Source organism: Athene cunicularia (genome assembly GCF_003259725.1).
Source record: "Athene cunicularia isolate RWA chromosome 5 unlocalized genomic scaffold, athCun1 chr5_part1, whole genome shotgun sequence".
Lineage (NCBI taxonomy): Eukaryota > Metazoa > Chordata > Aves > Strigiformes > Strigidae > Athene > Athene cunicularia.
Window position 1 is genome coordinate 18298440 of NW_020799101.1, and position 26762 is coordinate 18325201.

At 35.7% G+C, this 26762-nt stretch overlaps 1 protein-coding gene across 4 annotated transcripts in view; it reads left to right on the forward strand.

Annotated features, from left to right (window-relative positions):
- Positions 1-337: 337 nt before the first annotated feature.
- RPS6KA5 (ribosomal protein S6 kinase A5) overlaps positions 338-26762 on the forward strand; it is a 66204-nt gene continuing 39779 nt past the window's right edge. For 2 of the 4 annotated variants that reach the window (XM_026849177.1, XM_026849178.1), the window contains exon 1: positions 17009-17116. Coding sequence is in view for 1 of the 4 variants with exons in the window: in XM_026849179.1 (XP_026704980.1) it covers positions 11887-12043; positions 16108-16223; positions 17009-17116 (381 nt within the window). In the remaining 3 variants the exon portion in view is untranslated. Of the gene's footprint in view, positions 415-667; positions 740-11824; positions 12044-16107; positions 16224-17008; positions 17117-26762 lie in introns of those variants that run through there. The other 2 variants (XM_026849179.1, XM_026849180.1) reach the window with 2 other exon arrangements.

The following is a 26762-nucleotide window of genomic DNA, read 5'->3' on the forward strand; positions in this document are numbered from 1 at the left end:
TTCCTTTTTTAAATAGGGCTCTTCCCTTCTTAGAAAAATGTCTGTTAGACGAAAAAATACTCAAAGCAGTATAGATCTGTATAAACATAGAACCTCCTCCTCCCAAACTCCCCAACAAATGAAACAACTTTGTAGCGGTTTAGATTTTTCCAGACTTGTTGGTTATGTAGACTCAAGGTCTTTCCAAATCTATAGTAGTGGAGAGTCTTTATAGGTTTAGTAATCCTATGTTAAATGCATGAGTATTCATTGGAGTTCTGCTTATGTTCTCCCAAACGTCATATAATCCAAGAACATGAAAGTATTCATGGTGCTAGGGCTAAGGGGTGACCTGATTGCTGTCTATAACTGTGCAATTAGAGACAAGGTGGAACAAGAGTCTTTTCAGAACTCCCAGTGATAGGGTGAAAGTTGTTGTATACAAACTAGATGGGCTTCAACTATTATTCTGTGATGTTATACCTCTGGGAACATGGTTGGCAGCAAGAAAATTGCTTTTCTTTGCTTTTCAAGTTAAAAGAATACAGTATGCAACTGGAATGTATGTCCTTTTAGTGCTGCTTATTCCATTCATCTGCTAACTTGTTTTTACTGAAGCTGTAGTAATATGTCAAATTGATGTTTCAGTGTACTGTATATCTGATGTAAATTCTTCTTTTTCCTTCAGCAAATTTGACAGGCCATGCAGAGAAAGTTGGCATTGAAAACTTTGAACTCCTGAAAGTTCTTGGAACAGGAGGTAAGATACACTATTTTTCTAATTTGAATATTGGAAGCATTACTCTGAAGTATAGTTGTGATTTGGTAATTGGAGCATTCTTTAGGAAGGTATACCACTTTTGTATCACATAGCATAATTTTCACTTTTTCATTGCAAATATTGTGCAAAATTGGACGTCATGTCTTCTAGCTTACAGCACTTTTGAAGATGCGCTCTTTAAAAATAAAAGGAAAATAAATGGCTTGAGATTTATGACAATTTAATACATTTTGTGAAACTTCTGACCTAAGTTAAGACATGATCTTGATAATTTCATTAAATTTTCAGACTATGTTTTCATGAATTTCTGGAAAAAAGCAGTAATGTTAGTACATTATTGAATAGGATGCTCCACTTTAACTATACATTTTAAAGTTAGTATTGGCTTTAGTAGTCTTTTTCTGTCCTATTTAATTTCCAGTAATTTTTAAGACAGGAAATGTAGTTTGGATTTCAGCATAGTGTTGGAGATTTGTAGGATGTTGTAGGATTGCTATCTGTAACCAACAAAAAAAAGCTTTGCTTCCCTTTTGTTGAAGGGACACACAGGCCTGTACACAGACCAAAAGTAATGTAATTTATTATTTAGTATTGAGTAGATTGGGATAATCATGAAGGTGGACTATTCTCAAGGTCTGTAGAAGTTATAAGTTAGTTATGATACTAAATTTTGGGTGTTATCAGCCATTAATGACTAGAAGTGAGGCTATAATTGCACGAGCTGCTGTATCACTGAAAAGAGCAAAGGGTTTTGGTTTTCACATTTAGCTGTCATACATATTCTTTCATAAATTCATTAAGCAGTTAAAACACCCAAGAGTGTATTTTTCTGTTTATCAAGTAATGTTTTTAAAATTTAAATTTATCAGGCTTAACCATTCAACCCTTGCTGTTAAATTTCAGTAGTTAGTGGTAGAGGCAAAGAAGCTTTAATACTTGTAGGTATACCTTGCCTATTCATAGACAGAAGTAGCTATGCTGTTCTGAAGTGGTCAGTATTGGTCTGAGTGGGGTAGACAAAATGGAATTACATATAATTATGCATTTATGTGAGGATGTCTTTCTTCTGCTGATGGAAACATTATCTGGATTTTTAACTCTGTGTGTGTGTGTGTGTGTGTGTGTGTGTGTGTGTATGAAAACCAGTCCCATGCCTGAATTTTTTTCTATACCACTGTCATTGGTCTGGGATCACCTTAATATTACAACTATTGCTTTTGGAATACAAAGTAAGTTTTGGTGGTTTCATAAGTGTCAGTCTTCAAGTTCAGACTAGTAGTAGCCTGACTTCCTCCTTCTGTCTTTAGGCAGTACCTCTGAAATACCCCTTTTGCTGCTGTTAAACTGTTGTCTGTCATTCATTACTAACTTCCATGCCCTCTCTTCTTCATGAACAGATTTCTCTTGGCCTGGGATACCCTTAATCATAGCAGGTAGTCCTTAGGCTCATACTGCAAAGCTATCCTATTCACTCAGGTTAACAGGGTAATTTTTGAGTGACCCCTTTCAGAAGAGGCTAGTTCAGTGTGTTGACAATGGAACTGACAGTGTATGTATGTGTGAAGAAAAAAAGCATGCCTGTCTGTCTTCATCCTGCTATAGGAGTCATATTGTTCCAGAAACCTCTTCTGTCTTAGTAGACTTCAAGACTATTTCAAGAACTGACAAAAAGATTCCTGCGAACTTCAGGAATGCAAGGTCACCTTGGGTATCCTGGAATGGCATTTGTAGGAAGAGCAGGTTGTTTTTTTTTTTTTTGGTCAAGGAAATGCTAGTTGCACTTTTTTAATATGTAATTTCAATCACAGCCTGAGGTTCTTGCTTTCGAAATCTAGACCATCATGAAGCTTTATTCAGTCGTACGTGTGTGTCAGCTAATGCACTAGGTATGTCAGAGGTAGTTGCTTGCTAATTACTAGACAACATTAAATGCAAATGACCTTATCAGAATGGAGCTAGTTCTGTTTATTTTTGGAAGAGTGACCATCTGTGTATTGTTGGTGTTTCCAGTAACATGGAATTGCTGAAAACAGGACTGGAATGAACACGAAGAGGTCCTCTAATTGCTTGGTCCAAAACACCGTACCTGCATCATCCCTGACAATGATTCATTCATGAAAGCCTCCAGTAGTAGAGATTCTGCAACCTTCCTAGATGTTCTTGGTGGGGATGTTTAATTTTGTAGCTTGAAAAGTGTTCTGGGGACTGCATTAAACAAAAATTCCCTCTCATTTGTACAAGGGGTTTCTGAAAGAACATTATTTCACAAGAGAATATACCTGTGTTAAGGCATTTCTTCTGTAAATACTGTCCAGCAAAATTTTGATGCAGCTCTGAACACCATCTTTGCTTTCAGTGTTTTTCTAAGTGTTATGGTCAGAAGAATTTCTATGTCCTTTTTGTTGACTCGACAGAGCAGAACAGAAACCGAAGCAAAATACTGGCCACTTGGCTAAGATGATCCTGAAATGTTCTACTGTGAAATAAATTTTTGTGAGTATTGGACCTACTGTTACAGAACTCCAGAGAACTTGTACAAATTGACTCTGGTGCTGTAAAAGTTCAGTTTTTAGGAAGTTCTAGAACTGCCTTATCAATAACAAGAATTATTGTGCAAGCCCTCCATCTGAAGTATGGAAAGCCAACTTAAATGTTGTAGACCTTGCAGTATTTGTTGCTTGTCAGAAGTCTGGGGCTATATATTCAGTTATGTAGCTATCTTACTGACTCTAGGTTTTTTCTCAGTAATGTACCTTGCTTTTTGTCCCCACAGCTTCCATAGCAAAGAGATTATTTTTCAAAACCTTAATAAGACTCTTGTATGCATGCAAACTTTGATGTAAGGTCTTAAGTGTATTGTGTCATGAGTTGTGGGGTCCTGTTCAGGCCTGCAACTTTTTGTTCTCATAGTTGAATAGAGTATGACTAGTCTGACAAATTCTTTGTACCAGAATATATGTTTACCTAAGGGAATGAGAATAAGCATAAAAAAACCTGTCTATAACCACAATAACCTAAGTCAGAAATATTTGGAATAGCACACTCTTATTGTAGACTTGTCTTAAATGATACTGTACAAGAGTAAGGCCTCATCTAGAAATTGTACTCTTGTGCAAAACTAATAATCTGCATTTCAGTTGTCCTTAGGCTTGTTCTCACAAAAAAATGATGAAAACTTTCAGAAGATATTTGCATGGCTTCTGTATTGATATATAAGAGTCTGAATTATCTTGTTCTATAGGTTTTATTCTATTAGAATAAGAAAGGAGGGAAGATATTCAACTAATTTTCTAACTAATTTTTATCTATATATAGCTGGCAATTTAACTATCGTGAAACTAAATGCTGTCCCTCTAAACAGTAACTTTGCTGGCTGGGCTACAAGTTGCAGGTGCTTATTAGGTGCCTTTTACCTTTCAGCCAGAAAAAAAGTGATTAAAAAAATTTCATTACTTCAGAAATTTGAAATACTTCAAGTATTTTCAAATGAGGTATGTGTGTGGGGTGTTGTTTGTTTGTTTTTTCTTTTTCTTTACCCCCTTCATTTTTAATCGGGATCTATGGGGAAGGCAGGGGGATTCTGGGAATGTAGACACCTCTCCAAACAGCCATTGTATCTCCATTAGTGACTTGCCCTCAATATTATGGGCAGAATGATGAGAGAACTGTAATTTTTGTTGGTTTTGTGTGTTGGTTGTTCTGGCAATTTTGAGAACTTCTCTGTTCCTTTACACTAGACAGTTCTATGAAGTTGAAGATGGGGCTGGGGGTTAAGGTCATCTTAGACAAATTGATTCACAGAGACAAAAGGGACACTGTTGCTCTTCTGGGAGCAATTTAAAGGAAAATGAGGAAGAGGGCATCTGATAGCTGCTTCTTACATGTTGTGTATTTTTAGGCAAGAGCTATGTTTACACTGGCAGTGAAAGCCTTACCCTGGTGCGAGCTTTTGGGTATTATTGATAATACTGTAATGTAGCTAATGCTAAATAAAAGCTGTGAAGCTTTTTAAAAATTATTCACTGTGGAGTTCTGTAGCATGAAAAGTATTTTCAGACTATCTGATACTTAAATGATCTACAGTAGTGCAAGGCAGAATATATTGAAATCTCACAGTCATATTGACTGTGACTGTAGATGCAATTTTAACTAATTACAGTATTTTAAATATAGTCTGCTATGGAGCAACTGGAATAGGTGAAGATGATACTCAAAATATGTTAAATTAAATGATACCTTGCTTAAGTATATGTAGTTGTGGTAGTTCCGTATCGATTTATTTTTTCAGTTAACAGCAGTGAATGTTTACTTACATCTTCATCTTTAAGTGGCAGGGTTTTTTTTTAAATACAAAAATAGTATATTTGTGTACTGATGTTTCTCCTCTGGAAGTATGTTGGTTTGTTGGTGTTTTGGTTTTTTTTTTTTAATAACATTTCCTTCATGCTATGGTTTAGCATAATTTCTTACTTATTTTCTTTAAGTTGCATTTCTTCTTACATTCGCCTGGTATGTTCTTGTACATACTCTCTCAGTTGGAAGCATTCTTGTTACATTTTGCTTTTTGGTGTTAAAAGAATATAATAGTATATATGTTCCTCTTTTGACCTGAGTCTTGACAAGACAAGGAAGCAAAAATCCGAGTTAATTTTTAATCTGGGTTGGATCCTTTCACATTCCATGAAGGAGCTATGAATAGAATAAACCTCCCCACTGAAGAAATCAGTAACACTTTACATCAGTAAAACAAAATACATGATAGTATGACACTGTTAATAAGGCTATTAATAATGCACTTGTTTCTCTGGGAGCAAATTACTGCTTACTTGACTTAGCTGACTTGCCTGTGTTCTACTCGGTATATACTTCCTGGAATTCCAGTCTCTGTTTTCATTTAAGTCCTTCTGCTGTTACTGTATAGCCCTGCTAATTTGGATTTCCCATCCACCGAATTCCTGTTTTCCAGCTGTTTCTCCTATCTAGTTAAAGCTTTTTTTTTTCCTGTGTATAGTTAACTAATGTCTATTCTATAGAATGAGGCTACTTTACAGCAAAATAATCTAATTGCTTCCCAAAGCCACAGAGGGAACAAGATAAGGTGGCTGTGTTAGTTTATGCACACCCACCTGCCTTATTTGCTTCATTCTTTATAAATGTGTTTTTAAAATATAAAAATTGTTGATGTACAGTGTGTTCTGGGTCATACATTTTTCTACACCTAATTATTCCTTTTTTCCTACTCAACTGTTGCTTCTTGTGATTTTTGATGTCACTTTCAGTCTTTCAGCTGTGCCTAAGAAGAGACAATACAAGTGGTTCCTGGGCATGTGCTCTAATAATCTGGTCTACAAATGAATGACAGTCCACTAATGAAGTTAAAAAAATAAGTAGAAACAAGAGTATAACTGCCATATATAAAAGAGATTATTTTATACATGATTGTTTGGAGTTAAGTGGTAGGATGAATGTCTGATTTAAATACTCAGCTTAAAAATCTTATTATGCAAGAAGGTATAATGACGTTCCATCTAAGAGGTCAAAAAGTATTCTGGTAAAGTTAAGATTGTGAAATTAAGTTAGATCTTTCAAATAATGGTGAAGAGAATATAAACTTCTTTTACAAAAGGAAGAGAAAGAAGTGGGGTTACTGTGCTCAGGAGAGTGAGCCAAAATTAGGGAATGTCTAAAAATAATTCCAAACTTCAATTAATATTTTGACTTTAGTTTCTGCTGAGGACATCTATGATGAATGGAAGGTGGGATGGCTAATTGGAGACAGAATTTGGAAATAGGAAATTCTTTTTCTGTATGAAGAGCTGACTGAAAAGAGGGCATTGTGTTCAATCTAAGAACCAGGAGCCTAGACAAATTCATCCCATTCATCCATCAGAATTCTGAAAGAATCTGGACATTAAATTGGAGATCAGTAGCAAAGATTCTTACTGAAACTATTGTCAGAGGTGGTTCATTATAATTGGAGAGAACAGCAAATGCAATCTTACATTTGAGAAGAAAAGAAGCAAGTAAGATGATCCAGGCAGCTATTGGTTAGTTTTTCTGAATTCAGCAGTATGCAGTGCCTTCAAAACAATTTTGAAGAAAATAATTTACCTTAATTTTTGTAATAATTAGAAATGAATGGCATGCATATCCAGTGGTGGATTGTCTTGCATATGAGAGCTGCCTTCTAAAAACTTTTTTCTCATTTTTTAAAGGAAGTTAGGCATGTATTGTCTGCCATCCCTATTTACTGTAATAACATTTACTTTTTTAAAAAGCTAAAGGTAAAAAGGCAAAAAAAAAAAAAAAAGCACAAAAGCAAAATGCTGATAGAAAGTACATATTAAGATGCGACTTACCCTCTCCTGTCACTTTCTACCTTTCTTATTTATCATCTCTTGTTAATGGGGCAGGGAACTTGTTCTTGAGGAAATAATAATGTTAAAAAAAGTATGTTCAAGATTCTTGCCTGTCTGATATTTAAGGAAAGATGATAGAGAATGCTTCATCTTTGACAGTTTGATGGTGCACAATAAAAATTGGAAATACTTGTTCAGAGTGCTGTTTGATCTTTGTTAAGGTTTTTGTTTGGCTGCTTTTTTTTTCTGTTTTTATCTGCTAGAGCTATATGCCTTTCTGACTTCGCTACATCCCAAATTTTAATTCATATGGACAGATAGATTCCTGCACAGTGAGAATTCTCCCTTCAAATTCTTTAGGAAGATTAAATCTAAAGACTTTTAACAATAAAAAGTGCAGAGGAAAGAGGTCATCAGGTATATATCATGCAAGAATACAACTAAGATTATTCAAATCATTAAATACTTTATACCTCTCAGCATTTTGCTATCATTGTGTCATTATTATTCTTACACTGAAAGTAAAAACGTTATTTAAGAGGTGTAGCTTATGTTAACACTTGAGAACATTGCTGTAAAACTGTCTATACAAAAAACTGTCTGTATACAAATGTCAAGTTTTAATGGATTTGGAAGTCCACATAAACCATCCTGTATGCTATAAACAATAAAGAATTTCTTACCTTTTTCTCTGTGAGAATTAGCTGGCATGATGCGATAGCTTAATGCGCTTGCTTTTATACAGAAAGAACAAAGAAGCAAAGTATGCTTTATATTTTTCATTTATTGTCTTTCATCAAGTGTGCACTTTATTCTGATGGCTTGCTGAATTGTTACTTATGATGATGTGTATTGCTAGGAATGTATATTCATGAAGAAGGCAGTTTTAGCCCCCAATTACATTTTTCTGCCTTGAAAATTAAGTAGAAATTTGGTATAAATTGCTGGTATGAAATCTCATTTATTTCACAGGTCTGATATCAATAACAATCTGCAACTAATAATTGCTTTTTTCTTTATTTTTTTTTTTAATTTCTTTTAATAAACTTCAAGGTCAGTCTAACATAGATTGTGTATATATAGAGTATGTATTATACAGTCTTTTAGTTCTTCCAACACTTAAAATATTTTTAATGAATTTTGGGGGTAAATATTGGGTGACTCTGTTGTTTTATGGGAGATATATTGCTGGCTAAATATTTCTGCCTTGGAAGTATGAACACTAAAATGTGGCTCTTTGAGAAACTAAAAAAGATTTTTTCTTATATAAGATTATCGGTAAGCGTATTCTTACAATTAGTTTATGTGTCTTCTTGCTGCCACTCAAATGAATTGCTTTTGCAGTGTTGTCTTTTAAGTAGATTTTCGTGGTGATATCAGAGATTCTGGTGTTGAATATATCATGAGTCATTTGATTAAAATAGTGCCACTTAAGATTTATTCTCATCAAAACTGCTGAGAATCCTCATCATTCTGTCAGTTCTTTTCACATTTCTGAAGAAACGATTTGTACCATGGTAAAGCTCTATGCTGCGAATTCTTTTATGATAACGGTAGTATAGTTTCTAGAGATTTCCTTACAGCTATTAAATTTAGCAGACAATTTTCCCCTATGCTGTATGTAAAACTGTAGTAGGTGCTCTTAATGTATGGCTAGTATTCTGCCACTTAAGATGCACTATTGTATGTTTTTATAAAGTAGGATTAAAGATATGGGTAGCTAAGTGTGATAATCTTGGGGCTTTTGTTTGTTTTAATTTAGCTTAATTTAATGTTCTCCAACACTTCTGATAAAACTACTGTTTCCTGGGAGCCTAGGGAAACTTCTGCTGAATGGGTTTTTCAGAGAGGCATAAGGAAGTTCAATGTCAAGCTCCAACTGAAATTGGTAAAAACTAGGGCTGCTTCCTTAAAGCAGTTGAGAAATGCAAGGTAAGGCCATTCTCCACACTGTTTTTGTTGTGTGTTAGTAGAATGCAGAAGTGTTATCTACATTTTTTTAAAGTAACTCCTTTTAAACCAATGCTCTTGATAGTAGGGGTCTGTTCTTCAGATGCTAAAAATAATTTAACATTCAATATTGGAAAAATAGGTGAATTACATTAGAACTGTGCATATGCATAACAGTAATACTGTGGTCACAACATTATGGTCTGCAACCTTGATTCAGATTACTTGTGTCTGTACATCATGACAGGATTTATGGCTCATGTCTATTTTACTAAAGTAATCTTTTTACATCTATGGTTATCCATTTCTTGATGACCAGCTGGTGACTATTGAGTCTGACTTACATATACTTGAGATCTCATAACTACAGCTAAAGTTGGGGAGTGTGATATAATACTAAACATCTTGAAAAAGATGGTCCTGTGTATCTCGCATTTGTCTCCCAAAATAGAAAGATATGTTTACTCTAACCTATTCTGACTCTCTTTGCCATGCTTGAGAGATATGTTGTGAAAACTTACTTTATGAAAGCTCTTACCAAGAATAATAGGTTCTGTAAAGAAGATAAGCACGATGGCTTAGGGTGTGATGAGTCAAGTAATGAACTTAAAAAGAATTGTTCATTATATGAACAGTATCATTTTTGTATACTGAATGAAGCAGAATTTGATTGTATGGAAAAAACCCACTTGTCACTTGATTTAAAACACTCTATTACCTGTCTGGAAAAAAACCAAAAAATCTGGAGTTACACATAATTACTTACTGGGAGCAGTGTATGCTATAGCATTTTTAAAGACCAACTAAATTTCAATGTTTCACATCAGGACAGTATACACTGTCTCGTATATTCACAGTTTTGAGATAGTTGAGCATTATCTTTGAGAAAGTAATGTGAAGATCATTATTGCGGTTGGACGGAACATGCAGCTGATTGAGTTTTCTGTCTCATGGCTTAAGGAGACCCTACAAGAATATGGGGAGGCATACGGTGATGGTTTCTGTAGTGAACTCGTAGCAGCCTGCAGTTTGGGGTCTGCCTGAGCCGGAGGTTGTTCTGTGTTCAGCAATAATTTGTATACTTTCTGCTCCCTCAAGGTTTTATATATTTTTGAACTCATCTACATTTTTGACATCTGCAGCATAATGTAGCAGTAGTAGTATTTATTTGTGTGTTTTGGGCAGTTATTAATCTTGTTACCTAATGATTTAATTTGTTACCTTAGTTACTTTATGTCTAGAATTGATTTCTAACTCTCTAGCATCTTGTTAAGTACTCTACTTTTTCAGGCAAAATAAGTCTTGAGTGTGTTTAGTTCCTTTCACAATTAGAAGAATTCTTCTATCTTTTTCTGTTTGTTTTTTAATGTTCTATACTTTTTTTTTTTTTCCCTGATGGGGGTAGGGGAACTGGGGGCAGAAGAGAGGCTGAAATAGTGTGCATCACTCAAGATATGAGCACACAAAGATTTCATACCACAGCATAAGGGATTTCTGGGTTTGTGTTGAAACTTTGGGGGACATTTGTGTTACTTTTCCCCTTCAGTCCTTTCCTTGAAGTTATTCTATTTCCTTTTTGGATTACCACTGATTTTCTCATAGGGTTGTCTGTGGTAGCTCCAGGTATTTTTCTCAGTGATAACACTGTGCACAAACAACTATTGTCATACTTCATGTGGATTACTCATTTACCTATTTGGAATTTTATCTGCCATTTTACTTTTCAGCTACTTTCAGATACTGCGGTAGTTTTCAGCAGTCAGCTTCAATTTCTGTTGCAGGGGATAATTTACAAAACCAAGACAGTCAACTTTCTCTGCAGTTTCTTTATGACTGAATGAGGCAGGATGAATTCTTGTGGTGATTTTCTTTCACTGAAAAGGCTGAATATTTTTTTTTTGTTAACCTTTTGGGTTTTTGTCAGCTAATATAGCTCTTCATTCCTAAGACGATCCCCTATGTTACTGAAAATTGTAACCAAGAAAACTTCCCAAACCAAATGATAGTTTAGAAATCTGACATTAGTTTATTGCAGTGCTGGGTGCATGGGGGATTCCTCCTAACATGCACGCTGAAGGAAAAGGCACACATCACATACGTTTAAAAAATGAATATATAATTCCCAAGAAGTACGTGCCTATTTCCAGGGAATCTAATGCATATATTGTGAGACTGCCTCCACACATGTAGGCTTGCTTATCTTGTCTATACGAAGCTTATACAAAGGGGCCTGTTATATACAATTAACTAAATTGCTTGGTTTTGGTATCACCTCCTTGTACCCATGATTGTTTAGTGGTTTTGAAGACCCTTTTGTAAGGGAATTTAAGTAAAGCCAGTAATGAAAGCATGTAAGTTCTGCAAATATGGACAGACTATTATGAGGACAAAAAGATAGTGTCTCTCTTACTCCAAGCTCTCACTAAATCCTAGGTATGGGAGTTTTAGGTTATTACAAAGGAAGCAATCATCAGTTCTTAAAATAGTTTTTAGATACTGAAACTGATTGTTTTTCCCACTCTTGCTGTGTTCACTCACTAAGCTCATTTGATTGAAATTTTGCTCAGAAAAGGTTGTTTTGAAACAAAGTGTTCTGGAATATTTTTGCCTGAATGGTCACTGTTTGCCATAACAATGAATATAATGATGAATGTTTGCCATAACAATGAAAATAATGATATCAGACAGACCTGTAGTACAAGTAGGTGACTGTTTTTTGTTTGTTTGTTTTCCTCCCCACTTTTTCTTTTCTAAGCCTATGGAAAAGTGTTCCTAGTAAGGAAAGTAAGTGGCCATGATGCTGGAAAGCTGTATGCCATGAAAGTACTGAAGAAAGCAACAATAGTTCAAAAAGCGAAAACAACCGAGCACACAAGGACAGAACGACAAGTGTTGGAGCACATTAGGCAATCACCATTTTTGGTCACATTACATTATGCCTTCCAGACAGATACAAAGCTTCATCTCATTTTAGGTGAGTAGTTTTCAGGAATGAAGTTTTATGTAATGAAAGAAAAAAAATCTCCCCTTTTATTTCCTTAATGTTTTGTAGGTTTTGTTTTTCATGTGGTCTTAGGTACTGTGCGTTTAGAGATTGCATGAGAGACCATAGGAAGTAAAATACTGTTCATCTTCAACAGTGTCTGTGTTTGTGGTTTTCCTGTTTGAATTTTAGTGTGCTACTCTGACTTGGGGAGGAGGACTATCATCAATAACACATGCAGCAAAAAGTGTATGTCAAGTACCTAAACCAGAGAAATATTTTCTTGAACTTCCGTAGAAGATAAAATTTTGATTTTAATATTTTTAACCATTATATACTGCATTAGTTTTCTACAGATTTTCAGACAAACTGCTACCATAAATGAAAAAGCTCTTAATCTGTATGAACGTGAGCATTAAGGTGATTCAGTTTATTTTCTCTGTGTGCTGCCTTTGTGTATGCGACACAGAGGTTATTGGTAAGGTGGGATGACCAAACATGACTTTGTTACTGGTATTAGTTGGAAAGAAGAAAAAAAAAAGGAAATATTTAAGCAGCAGAAAGCTTTCTACTTAAAATACGCTGTACATTTTGGTCTAAGAACATGTTGTATATTGTCCTCAACATGGTCAGTGTTTTTAAAATGTTATTTGAGAGGGCAGGGCTACCTGTCCTTATGCTGACCAGTTAACAAGACTGTTTTTGCACTGAAATGCTGCAAACTGGAAGATTATATCAGGCAGTTCTTTTTTTCTGAAAAAATGAACTCACAATATGGGTGATACCAGTTAGAGATGATTGTGCTTTCATTTATTTCTGGTCAAATTCCCTACAACACTGGAATCTACAAGTTGTTGGTACAGTTTCCTGCTGTAAAATGCTGGTAAAAATACTGGTATTGTGGATCAGTTTCTTGTTTTATGTGTTGTGATGCTTCATTTCCGTAGGTTCTACTAGTAGCTTTTGTAAATCTCCATTTAAGAGTTGTTTGCTATTGAACTATTATATAGCAAGCCTTATTAGAACATTCTTCATTCCACTTTAGTCCTTGCTATTTTGCTTTCCATTTTGCTGTGAAGAACTACATCTATTTCTGTAGCATTTGCAAGGTTGGCAGAAGATGATCAGGAACTTCCTTAGGGTTTTCAACTTGGATATACTTTTTGTGTGTGCATGTTCTCTCCATTACCTACTGCTCTTCTTTTTCAGAACAGTAATGTTTTGGGGAAAGACGCTCAGATGAAGGACTTGTATTCCTTTTGCTTTATAATCTACTTCATTGCCTTTGAAGAGTTTTGTCCTTCTCAGGAAGATGAAGGATTTTTCCTGTTAATGAGAAATATTATTATCAGGAGCTGGAAAAGTGTATTAAAATCAACTCTAAACCTTACTGTTTCAGAAGGCATTTGCTGCCAAAACTTTTTGTTACGAAACAATTTTATCTTTGAGTATTGAGATACTTGCCTCTTAACACCCAAAAAATCAAAACATGCAATCTAAAATCACAGATTTCTGTGCTGGAAGTAGAGCTTTTTCATAAGACTTGGTACCACTTTAAAATTAGAAATATTTCTGCCTTTCAGATCAGCAGCAAATTTTGGTATATAAGATGTGTTTGTGCGAAAGGTACAGGCAATTTTTAAAGACTGCTTACTTAGTGTTTTTTTTTTTTTTTTAAAAAAAAGGAAAATGAATGATCAGGTTAATGCTTGGGTGCAGAATAAATTTTTGTAGTGAATTACTTGAAGTGAATGATCCTTTTAAATGAAGTACAAGTTTTGCAGTTCCTTTTAGCTTGTAATTTTGATTTATTGAATCTTTATTAACAGGCTGAATTAGACATTAAATCAATGAAATTTTATTAATGTTATATGAATCTACATGACTGGCTGTCAATTCTTAGGAAGGTGTTCTTTGCGCATACCTTAGTTTCATATACTACGGTGAGATAATACAGGCATTTGAGGAGCTCAGGCTTAAATGTAGTGTTCACTAGATTTGTTTTGAAAGTGAGTTGAAAATTGTAATAAGGATTCTTACAAATTCTTCTGACTAGGACATTAAAGAAATAGAATATTGTCACAGGCTGGAAAATCCTAGAGACAGTTAGAAATACTTTGATAGCTTTGTGATTCCTTGATGGTTAACCTTTAATAATTAAGCGGGGGTTTTAGTTAAGTTATTAATTAATAATTTGGAAAAAAGTTTGAAAGGTTAAATGAGACAGAATGTCAACATTTGTTATTTTATAGTACTATTCTTTAAATTCAGATCTTTTTGGCTAGAATGATCCCTCTAGAAATACTAAAAAAACACAGCAAACCAAACCAAAAAAACCCCGCACACCTGAGTTGGATGTAGTTACCTAAAAATAAATACTTACTGATGAAGAAATGTAAGTGACAAGGATAATTAGAAGGTGAAAAAAACCTCTTATATGAAGGAAAAATTAAAAGCTTAACATTATATTCTCATAAGAGTCAAAGAGGAGGGAGCCCAGTAGTTCTGAAGAACATTACATAGCAGATAGAGGAGACTGGGCACATGCCTACCATAACACAATCTTAAGGTGACATTTAAAGCAAGAAATTAAAAGCTGATACATAATTAAAGGCCTTTTGTTCTTGTTTTTTGCTCTCCCACAAAGTCTACATGAATCCATTCTCAGAGTATTAGTTGCGGCCAGAAAAGTATTTTTTTCCTTCTTTTTAGCAGAAAATGGGAATAATTAGGGGGGTTAATTTATTTTAATCACTTTTTGTAACAATGAGAATCTCTTCTACCTAACATGGCCTGAAGCTACTTTGTAATTCAGATGGGCTTCACACCCTCCTTGACAAAAAAACCACCCTGGTTGTTGCACGTTTTTTGTGTCTCATTATGTAAATCTTTGTAAATCACTACTTTGATTTAGTTTTGAAATTTGTTTTGGAGGCTGTCTTTGTTTTTGTACCTAGCTGAACCTGGTGTATGAGCAAATTGTCATTTCAGTTTCAAGAGGTTTTAGAATTGGAGTCTCGGTGCAATATTTAATACAGTTCTTTATGCCATCAGACTACATAGTGGCATGAATTTTGCCTGGATCGAGTGCAGACATGCAGCTGCATTTCTGCCAGATTTCCAGAATACAGGGTTTGGAGTTGATTTTAAGTTATGATTGAAAGAACAAAGTATACTATCCATGTGAATACCAATTCCATCAAAGTTTGTCACGTGAGGTTAACCTACTAATACTAATAAAATCTGAATTGTCCAGTGGAGTTTATATGGAAGTAATTGTGGTGTGGTGTGGTTTTTGTTTTTTTTTTTTTTTTCTTCCCATTTATAGAGGAGCATTTTATCTAGCACCAAGACTTTGAAGGCTGGTTGTTTCATAGGGCTGTGGTTACTGTTATAACTTGAAAAGAATGAGGGTTGTTCTGCCACTCCTGTGGCAGCTTTAGTTTGTATCTGTCACAGTCCTTAGAACAGCAACTGGGAATTCAGTTCTTTCTTTGACCTAAGTTAGAAGTTTTGAGTAGAAATATTTCAAAAATTTTTCTCCATTATCTTTTTCTCCATGACTAGAATGCTGAGGTTTTTTTGGAAGAAGGAAGCAATTGTAAAATGTGGATAACTTATACTTTCTAATAACTTCTTTTTATATGCTTACTGATCTAGATAAATGATCTTCCTCACATTGTTTGGGAAGCAATACTAGTAGAATCAAACAGAGAACTGGAGAACTAAAAAGGAGAGAGATCAGTGTGTCTATAATGTGTATATATGCTTTCTCCTTTGAAGTGTTAATGAACTTATAATATTTGCATTTATAATTTATGGATGTTTGAGGCTTATTTTATGGTTTTGCTTCTTATTTAAAAGTTGGTCATGTTCTTCCATGAGTCCTCTAAGAAGGAAATTGAGTATTTTACAACATGATGAAATATTGCTTTTACTTTATTGTAATTCCAGAATATCTTATTTAATAATTTACAAAGTACCTATTAATATTCCAATAAGAAAATTAAGTTGTCAGAAAGTGAAATTATAAGGTTCTTTGTTCTACTTTTTAGACTATATAAATGGAGGAGAATTATTTACTCACCTTTCACACAGAGAGAGATTCTCAGAAAATGAGGTGCAAATTTACATTGGGGAAATCGTTTTGGCACTTGAACATCTCCACAAGGTAAAGTAACTTTATCCTAGTGCTGATTTTGTGGAACTACAACTGTGTTCTTCTCACATCATGAAATTTTGTAAGGAGAACTGTTTTTTTAGATGGTTTTTAAATTCAAAGTAACTTTAGCAATGGGACATTAGTTGTAGAGCTAGAAATACTTCCCAATGAAGTGTCTACTTGTGCACTAGATTAAGTCTACAAGATTTTCTCTGCAGTGTGAGGACTGTTATTGACAAATGATTGTTAATCCTTACGAAATGCTGTATGTCATTAAAACTAATTTATAGTCAATATGGACAGTGTTTGGGTTACACTGTTGTTCAGTTGTCCTTATTTTGAAACTATTAAAGAGCAGAGTTCTAAATTTTGGCAGAACTGTAGACACGAAAAGTGTTACAGTTTTCAGAGATAGCAAGTAGATTTGTAGACTATTACAAAGTACGCATGTGTGGTCTGGTACGTATTACAGAAGCATCCATTTTAATTCTTAAAGCTGAACTGAGTTTTGCACTTAACAGCAACTATTCAGTCACTGTTAGATTAAAGGATATAGTGTGTCCTTTAAATGTTAAGGCATTTTAAGGCACAGTGTAATTTCTGAGAATTTTTAATTTGTTCAGTTATTTCTTCAAAGGCATTTTAAAATAATCTTTTTTGAGGTGCAACTTTCAGATGTCAGATTACTTTAATAATGGGAATTTTGCTAGCTTCATATTTAAATACACTAAAAAATGTCTCCTTGATATGGTTACACTGATTTGGAAATACTTATTCTTATATTCTGCTTGCAGTTGGGGATTATATATCGGGATATAAAACTTGAGAATATTCTCCTCGATTCTGATGGCCATGTGGTGCTGACAGACTTTGGTCTGAGTAAGGAGTTTCTTACTGATGAGGTGAGCATTTGAATCTCTAGTAAGTGTGGACAGAATCCAGAAGGATCACAAAGTCAGATTCTGTCTCATTGAAATCATAAACACATTTGAGAGGAGAGGATAAACTGACTTCTAGACTCCTACTTTCATAGAACAAAATCCAGTAGTCTGTTTAACTGGGTTTTGAGCTTTCAGTTCATTGGTCTTTGGCCTGCCAGTGTTGTTGGACATTTTTGTCTGTTCTGGTTTTCTCTGAAATGCCTTCATGCTGTCTCCTGCTGCCCTTTAAAGGAGAGATCCACATAAGTCTGAAAAGCCACTTAAGTTATCATTATCAGATGCCTTTTTAAAAATGCTTGACTGTGCTAATACTTTGCAGTGACTAGGCAAATGGTATGCTATGACTCTTCTTTATGCTAATAATAATTATTGTATTATTATCTTGTCTGTTTCTCATGTCTTTGTGTCACTTTTGATAAGCTTAATTGCCAGCTTTTAGGATAAAATCTTACCTCTTATTTAATATGTGCATAGTACCTACCATGGTGATCTCTGGCTGTTGATGTTGGTTGTTAATTATTCGTAAGGTACAATTTCATCTCCAAATATGCTTTTAGATTTCAGAGTCAAAATTGCACGGAATTTTACTTCTGAGAGAATTTAAAAATGGCTTTTTTTGGGCTTTCACTAGGTATCAGAGGTATTGAAATCTGGGACTTAAAATCTAAAAGTCTTTGTTAGAAGCAGCAGAGGGATTTTCTAAAAATAGGTAACTGGTAGTTTCCTCTAGAATATTTGCATTTCAAATGGAGTCTGGTAGGATTTGGGAAGTACCATTTTAAGAGATAAGAAATGTTAATTTTTGAAGCAGGGGAATAGTATGGATAATGTCAGTATATTCCTTTTATAGCATGAAACCAAGAGGAGGTTCAACTGGCATGATAAGGGATTAGCAGCAGATTGCCAGACTAGTTCAAGAGACAAAGTACAGGGAGATGCTGTTTTCACCAGGAAGGAATGATAGTAAAAGGTGTGGCTAGAGAGAGTAGGACCTGCTTGGAGTTGTGAGAGAAGCTATGCTGGGCACAGGAGACAATGTAAAGTACATGGAGTGGTATTACTGCACCAATGGGAGAGAAAAGGAGCAGTCCCCAGCCTTTGAGCCAAAGTTAAATGAAGCTGAAATCTTCTCTGGGATAAGAATGTCATAAGGAATCAGGACCCTCTTTACGTTTCAAAACAAATGGTTTTAGGAAATAATTTTATTTCTTATCTGTTATCACCTTTGGGATGTTATTTACAAGCAGTGCAAGGAAAGGGGAGGCCTTGGATAAGCATCAGACATGCCTGTCTGCTTTTCCCACACTCTGGATTGGATTCCTCTTTCTCCAGTCATTAAATAAAGCAGTCATGCTCCTTGGTCATTTAATGTTGGTTCCTCTGACTCTAATCCATTCTGTTTTCAGTATATACCTCAGAAATATCTTCATTTAACCGTACTTTTTATCACATTCTTCACATTTTATATTTGTCTTCCCTGTCAAAAAAAGCTCAACGTTTCTTTTAAGGAAAGAAGTAATCACCATTGTATTGTTTGCTTTCAAAATCTAAGAAATTGTCTGTACTTGACTACAGTTTTCATGTGCGTTATTGTAACTTAGCTACTGAACCTAAACATGATTAGAATGGGCCATTTACACATAAAAATTGACATTTCATATTTTATCTTCTAGACAATTCAGCTACTATTAGAACACTTACAATTCACATTACGAAAGATACTTAATTTACACTTCTGAACCAACATAGTTATAAGAGGTAAAATTTGCCTGTATCGCTGCATAGCTTATATCTGTTTTCATGCTCACTGGTAACACTTTTAAATAAAATTACATAACTGCGTAAGTCAGATAAGTGTTACATTTGCAATTTAATCAGAGCAGTATGCTTTTCTTTCTCCCCCTTTCTTCACACTTCTTCCCTGTCCCACTCTGGTTCTTGCAAGAACTTTGCCTTTAAAAAAGTATACTTATGCAAGTAGAATGCGTTCTCGTAACCCTCCTCTTTGGATTTTATTTTCTGAAATAAGATACATTTACGTTAAGAATGTATAAAAATTATCAGCAATTACAAGCATGTATTATGCTTATAATTATTATCAGAAAGAATTACTTACTGTCTATGAATTTCAGATGGTTTTGTAGTTAGGGATTCTTGCTAGGAAACATCATAGTTCAATGTTTTCATTATCCCTGCTTTAATCTGATGGTTGTTAAATATTTCCAGGTACCTGAGAAATATAGAATCTAACAGAAGTTGTTTTATAATAAAAAGTGCACTATTTCTTGACTGTAATAACTATAACAGAGTAATTGACTATTCAACAATGATGAGATGGGAAACTGCTTTTCCTAAGCATGGTTTGAGTGAAAGGAAGTAAATGTGTGTGACTTCTGGGAAAACAGAAACCTGCTGATTTCTGGCATGCTACTGAAGCATGAGTGTGAAGAGTGCATTTTCAACTATCCTTTTTGTTTTACAATTATTATGTGAAAATGCTTATAACATGCAACGATTACAAATCCAAGTTGAGAGCAGTGCAGTTTTATAGGCATTAAAGTGTGTTATGCTACCCTTTCACTGAAAACTGAAATATGTCTTGTACAAGTGGCAGTCTGATTTTCCCTTTGTTTTATCTCTAAAATATGCTTGTATTTGCATGCAGAATGACAGAATAACCTGACTGGAATAACGTAGTTGAATAAAAATGAATTTTCACGTAGGAGATAGGTCAGCATCACAAGGTATTTCGGAATGAAATGAATTCTGATAATTCACAGTTTACTTAATTTCATGAAGACCTACAGTTTGAGTAACCTAACCATAGAATGGGATTAGGTAAGAGATTAAGAGGTTGAAATGAATAGTACATTTTTAGAATTAAGTTTTATGGCATTTGCATTCTTAGCCCTGTGATGAATTTGAGGCTAATCCTTCTGATTTAACTCTCAACTGGATTGCAGAAGAAATTGGGTAAAAAAGACACTTTTTAGCCTTATGCTTTCATGCGTATCTGAGTTCCTATCAGACTGCGATGTGAACATATTTGCACATGACATTAATATAAATTTTCAGAGGTGTGGGGGATTGATGGGACAGACAGACTTTGTATTTAAACTTCTACAACACTACTTTGTTCATTGCAGCAATACAATCACTTTGGTGTTGCTGTTTTGTTTTGGTTTTTTTTTTTCCAAGAGTGTTGCATTTCATTTACCTTTAAAAAGCAAAATGCCTATGTTGGTATTTTTTGCCATCTTATTTTGTAGTATCTTTATTTTCTGGATTTGTGGTTTAGGTATATTTTTATCTTATGTCATGAATAGCTCTACTTGTATGCTGGAATTGTTTTGATTTGGTTAATGTCAGTTTAAGTCATCAGGTCTGGTCTTCATTTTAATGTTGTTAAAATGCTACTTCACTTCTTCAATCTTTTTTTCCCTCCTCACATGTCCTTTAGTTCTGTAACTACATTAAAAAATCATATTTTAGTATCTATGGAGAACTTTGTCTTAAAAAAACCAATCCAAATACATTCACTGAACTATTGTAGTAGTAATCTATTCTGTTGGACCATGCATAATAACATTTTGTGTTGATTAAATTCCATAAAGTACACTTTCTTCCCGAGTGTAGTGAAATGCTTTTTCATTGGTACATGTTTTCTGCATTAGCTTAAGTTCATTTTGAAGTTTTTGTGTTTAAGGAAGTTTAAAAAAATTATGTAGTTAATACTGAACGTTGTCGGTCTTCAAACAATGTATTTGAGAGCATACAAATGCCTCAGTAATAAATAAGAGTAGATATTCTGTATGAGGGATGATTGAGTTATAATCTAAGTCAGTTAGATAGGTATCTGTCTGATGTGTAGAATGAATAGTTCAGATACATTATTGTTTTCCCATCTGAAAATCTCTTGATCAGAGTTGTAAATTCAGTTATAACTGTCAGATTCACTGTTGAATTGTTTGCTTTCATTAGCTGGCTGAGTGAACCTTTTGTTCTGGAAAGAAAAATAGTATGTAATTTTAAAGAAAATTTCATTAAAGAAAAAAATCCTATAAAGGTGCTTAGTCCACTGTGGATTTTGGTAAATGTAGTAGTAAGAGATTCATACACATTCTTAGAGCAATTTAAAGGTAGCGCAGAACAAGAGGGAAGATTCTTTAGATACAACTTGATTCTTTAGTGCTGTATGAACTGTCACCTCATTTGAGTAACCTGGTAGATTAGCTGTGCATTTAAGTTTAAAAGACCCTTTATAATCATCTAATTAAAGTGATAATGTCTGAGCATCTTAATTTGATAGTGCATCCTCTGAACTTTGAGCACTCTTTTGCCAAGATGAGTTAGAATAATTTGTGCTGTGAATGACTCTTACTGTATCTGCTTCCATTTTAGTTAAACAATTGTTCATATAGGTATAGCACAGTTACAAGGAGTAGATTTACATTTCTGCAAAGAGGAAGAAAGAGTAAACTGAACAGTGAAGTTAGTCCACAGAAGTTAACACTGGTTATAGATAGTCTGGACAATTAGCTGTTATTTCCATTATTTTGGAAAAGGAAATGAAACAATGGCAAAGTCTTCTTGCTTTAATTGGTGTACTTCTGTGGTGTCTGTAAGTGTTGTGAAACTTAATATTGAGAATATACCAAACGCTCTAAAAGCAAATAACTCAACTGGACTCATTTAATTGTAAAGCCATGTCATCAATGACCAGATAACTATTCATGCCTCACCCAAGAGGTATCCCTTTTTCAATGCTTACCACAAAGGTGATTTTGCTTTCGGACTGGAGCAATAATGCAGAAGACTGGAGCACAAAATACATTCAATCCAGATTTTGATGCCAGAATCTCAAAGTGCCATTAAAAATTTTTACAAGGCATATAATGATTTCTTACAGTGACTGCTCAAAGGATATTGTTTTCTTACTATAATATACCACTTAAAAATCACATTTTGGGGGAAATACTGATCCATGTGTTAAATAGCCTGATGTTCTCTGTCAGATCTTAGAATGATATGTTGTTAGTTAACTCAGGAAAATTCTGTTTCTGTTTTCCAGGGGAGAAAAAAAGTAACTTTTTTAGGGTAAACACTGCCACCCTTATTAATCTCTTTTTCTCATAGATTTCTTTTTACCTCTTGACTTACTGCGAATACTTAACTTCAATGAAACTTGTGCAACCAGGTGTGAAAAACTTATATGACAAGAGATTTGTGGACATACGAAAATGAATTTAGAACCAGGTGAATTGCTTTTGAGCAAAACTGCTTGTTCCTTCTCTACCTTTTACATCTGGTGCTTTCTGATACGATGAAGGTTTATTTGGCATTTCCTATGCTTTTCTTTACATTCTGTTTTTCAGAAATAAATTTTTGAAGGCCTGCAATGACAGAATTCTTCCCAGAATTGGTACTCTTCATACCTTATAATTTCGCCTCTGAAGACAGAGGAGTTTTTCAGGTTTTGCTTTGTATACCATTCGTATGTCTTTCAGTAGTTACCTCTCTCTCTCAAAAGATGATGCTTTAGAAAACAAATCTTCCAAAAACTGGAATTTTGAGAAGAATCTAGTACAGAATGTTCATCTGGGATGACAGTGGTGCATACTTGCATTCCTCCCACACAATACTGTTCTGTTTCTGAATTTTTTTGCCTGCAGAACTGAGACTTTTGTTTTCTCTTGATTATTTGCTTTATAAATCCATTATCAGGAACTAGTCCTTGCAGAACTGCAATTGCATTGCACTGTGGAAGCAAACATAGCCATTGTATAAGTCTGTGAAGAGGGTTTCTTGAACCTCCACTTGATGAGAGTGTAGCCTTACATTGAGTTATGTTTTGGTGCCACAGCCATAGAGGTCACATGTTTCTTGGCTGGTGTGCAGTACCAGGTTTAGCTGTTCTTTCTCTCCCTCTTAAGTGTGTGTTATGGCAGCTGCTGGCAGGCAAATCTCATGCTTGCTTGAAAAAAATCAGTGGCCTGATTCTATGTCTGTTTTGGAAGCAGAAGTCATTAGTGTGTCTAGTTCTGGCATGAGGTATAGTAACCAATGTGGCATTTTAATTTAACTGACTTCTGCAAGTAGGAACAGCCACCAGGAGAGGAGTTTTAATTAATTTCAGATTATTATATAAATTTATTTTTTATTAAGTCCTCCTGAGGTGACATTTCAAACTAGTGGACCTTTGATCTCTGCCATATTGCTTGGAACCATAGTTCTTGGTCTGGGCTAAACCCTTTCTTTTGTACTATAATCTTCATTATGACTTGGTTGAATGCAGCAGAGCAGTCTTAACTAGTGTACCACTGAATATTTTTCCTGTCTTTGTTCTTCCTCCTCTGTCTCCTATGGAGATCATAGTTTTGGTCCTGAATAGAAGTTTGTTGTGGTTTAGGCCCAGCCAGCAACTAAGCACCATGTGGCCACTTGCACACTCCTCCTGGTGGCATAGGGAGGTGAAAATAAAAGTCTCGTGGGTTGAGACAAGGACAGGGAGGGATCACTTGTCACTTATGGTCATGGACAAAACAGACTCAACTTTTGGGGAAAATAATTCAATTTTCTGTCAATAAAATTAGAGCAGGACAGTGAGAAATAAACTAAAATCTTAAAAACACCTTTCCCCAACCGCTCCCTTCTTCCCAGGTTCAACTTTGCTCTCAATTTCTCTACCTCCTCCTCCTCAGCAGCACAGTGGGGTGGGGAATAAGGGTTACGGTCAGTTTATCACCCATTGTTTCTGCTGCTCCTTCCTCTTCAGGGGGAGGACTTCTCTCACTCTTCCTCTGTTTCAGTGTGGGGTCCCTACTACGAGAGGCAGTCTTTCATGAACTCCATGAGTCCTTCCCACAGACTGTAGTTCTTCATGAACTGCTCCAGTGTGGGTCCCTTATGTGAAGTGCACTCCTTTGGGAACAGATGGCTCCAGCGTGGGTCCTCCACGGGGTCACAAGTCCTCCCAGCAAACCTGCTCCAGCATGGGCATCTCTCTCCACTGGGCCACAGGTCCTGCCAGGAGCCTGCTCCAGTGTGGGCTTCCCATGCTGCCCTCCTTTGGGCATCCCCCTGCTCCATTGTGGGGTCCTCCCGGGGCTTCAGGTGGAGATCTGCTCCCCCGTGAACCTCCACGAGCTGCGGGGGCACAGCTGCCTCACCATAGGTTTCACTGCGGGCTGCAGGGGAATCTCTGGCACCTGTAGCACCTCCTCCCCTTCCTCGTTCACTGATCTCTGTGTTTACAGGGTTGTTTCTGTCACATCCCTCTCCTTTCTATGCTACAGATCACTCAGGAGTTTTTTTTTCCCCCTTTAAGTATTTTATCACAGAGGCTACTGGTGTTGCTGATTGGCTTGGCCTTGGCCAGTGGTGGGTCCAACTTGGAGCTGGGGAAGTTTCTAGCAGTTTCTCAAAGGAGCCACCCCTGTAGCCCTTCCCCTGCTACCAAAATCCTACCAGACAAACCCAATATGAAGTTACAGCTACAGAAGCAACAGTCTACAGCTGAGAGAGCTTTTGGGTGAAGCTGTACTCTTTCTGATATGGTAGAGCTTAATTACCCAGTGTTATGTCTGGCTATTATGACCTGTGTTGGTTTAAGCCCTGCTGGGACCAGAGACCACGTTGTCGTTGTCCCTCCCCTACCCTTGGACACAAGTAGGGCACAAACCCCTGGTGAGATAAGAAGAAATTTAATACAACAGTGTAATAAACAATCTGAACAACAGTAGCAGTGATAACAACAGTAGACAAGTAATAACAGTGAACAAGACAAAAGATATACAGAGAAATACCGCAGTGGTTGCAGGCAGCTCGCTCGCGTGCTCCCCATGACCAAAGCCACAAAGGAAAAATTTCCTGTGCTCCTGTGCTGGACCTGACATCAGCATGGTATGAATAACCCACCTGGAGATCCCTTCCCCCTCTCTGCTGGGGAAAACTTAACCCTATCCTAGCTGAACCAGGACATGACCAAAAAGGCTCCCAAAAGAATAAAAAGTGAGAAAAAAAAAAAAACAAACCAAACCACTCAGTCTAGCATGTGCTTTGTTGGAACAGGATTTTTGTTTTTCATTTTAAATCTACATCACATCATTGAACTATGAGAGGGCTATTCTGTTGATTTTTATTTTTTTTGTTTTGTTTATATGTCTTCTTAAATTGAGACTATAATTTAAAATGATGGTAACAAATGTTATGGATCTGATTTCTACGGAAACAGGTTTTTTGTTGGTGCATTTTTATTTTTAAAGTAAATATCAATAAAATCACTTTCAGATAGGATGATCTCTTAAGGCTCAGTGAAGGTATGAGGCCAGTTTCTGCATGAAATTTAGGCTTTTCATTCTTTATTTACGGTTTTCTTGAAGTGCAAAATCCATTCAGCAGGTCAGCTTGTAAGTAGCACCTCTGCTATGTGGCCTCTACAGCAAGTAAATTTCCATTTATGACAATATTCTTTTGATTTATCCTATGGCCCTGGTTTTCTCATTAAACTTGCCCAGGGAACTCTTAATGATTCACATAATCAGTAGCTTAGAGAGTTTGTTGATGGCTGATGTATGAGATATTCTGTGTGATACTGCTGAACTTTTCAGCTGCCTAAGTTCTTTAGTCTTATAGTCTGTTTCTAGAAGAACTGTAGTTCTTGAGTAGTTTGTCAGGGAGCATCAGGACAGGGAGACTCCTCCCCACTTCAGTGTGAGCTGAATGATGCAGCCTATTGTATGTCTTTTGTTTGAACAGATTGACTTTTCTTCTGCTACACTCTTGTAGCTGATGCAAAAGCAAGAGCAGATTTCACACACAAAGTTAAGACCATGTGAGAAGAAGCGTATGAAGTCACAGAAATTTTTTCTGTGGGTTTCCTGTTCAGAATATTTATGAAGCACTATTTAAGAAACAGAATTTTTTTAAGTACAGTTACTATATTGATAATCATACCAGAAAAGGAAACAGTCATTTCACAAGCAAGTCTCAATTTATCCAATATAACCTTGCAGTCTGTGACAGTATTCAGTGCCATTTACAGCAGTCTTTCTGCAGGTACCAGAAGTACCTGGCAAAGCCAAATCTTCTTGAAGAATCTGCTGTATTAAGTCTCCTTCCTTAGTTTTGTAAAGACTTGTGAAGCATTCTGCATATATAAAGATTTTTGTAAATCAGGGAAATGTTTCCTGCCACAGTTGAAACACGCATGTTCTGGTCTCACTGAATCATAGAACTGTAGCATATTCTGAGTTGGAAGGGGCCCACAAGAATCATCAAGTCCGACTCCTGAATGCACCTAGGGCCACCTACAGGTTAAACCATATATCCAAGACTGTTTGGGGCCAGACCACTTCCCTGAGGAACTGTTTCAGTGCTTGACTACCCTCTCAGTGAATAATTTTTTTCCTCATATTCAGCCTCAACTTCCCCTCATGCAGCTTTAAGCCATTCCCTTGCTTCCTATCACAGGACACCAGAGAGAAGAAATCAGCACCTCCTTGTCTGCTCCCTAGCAAGAGAACACTATACACAGCTGTAAGGTTACCCCTCCATCTCCTCTGCACTTGACTGAACAAAACCTCCACGAAAGTCATGCTCTCTAGTC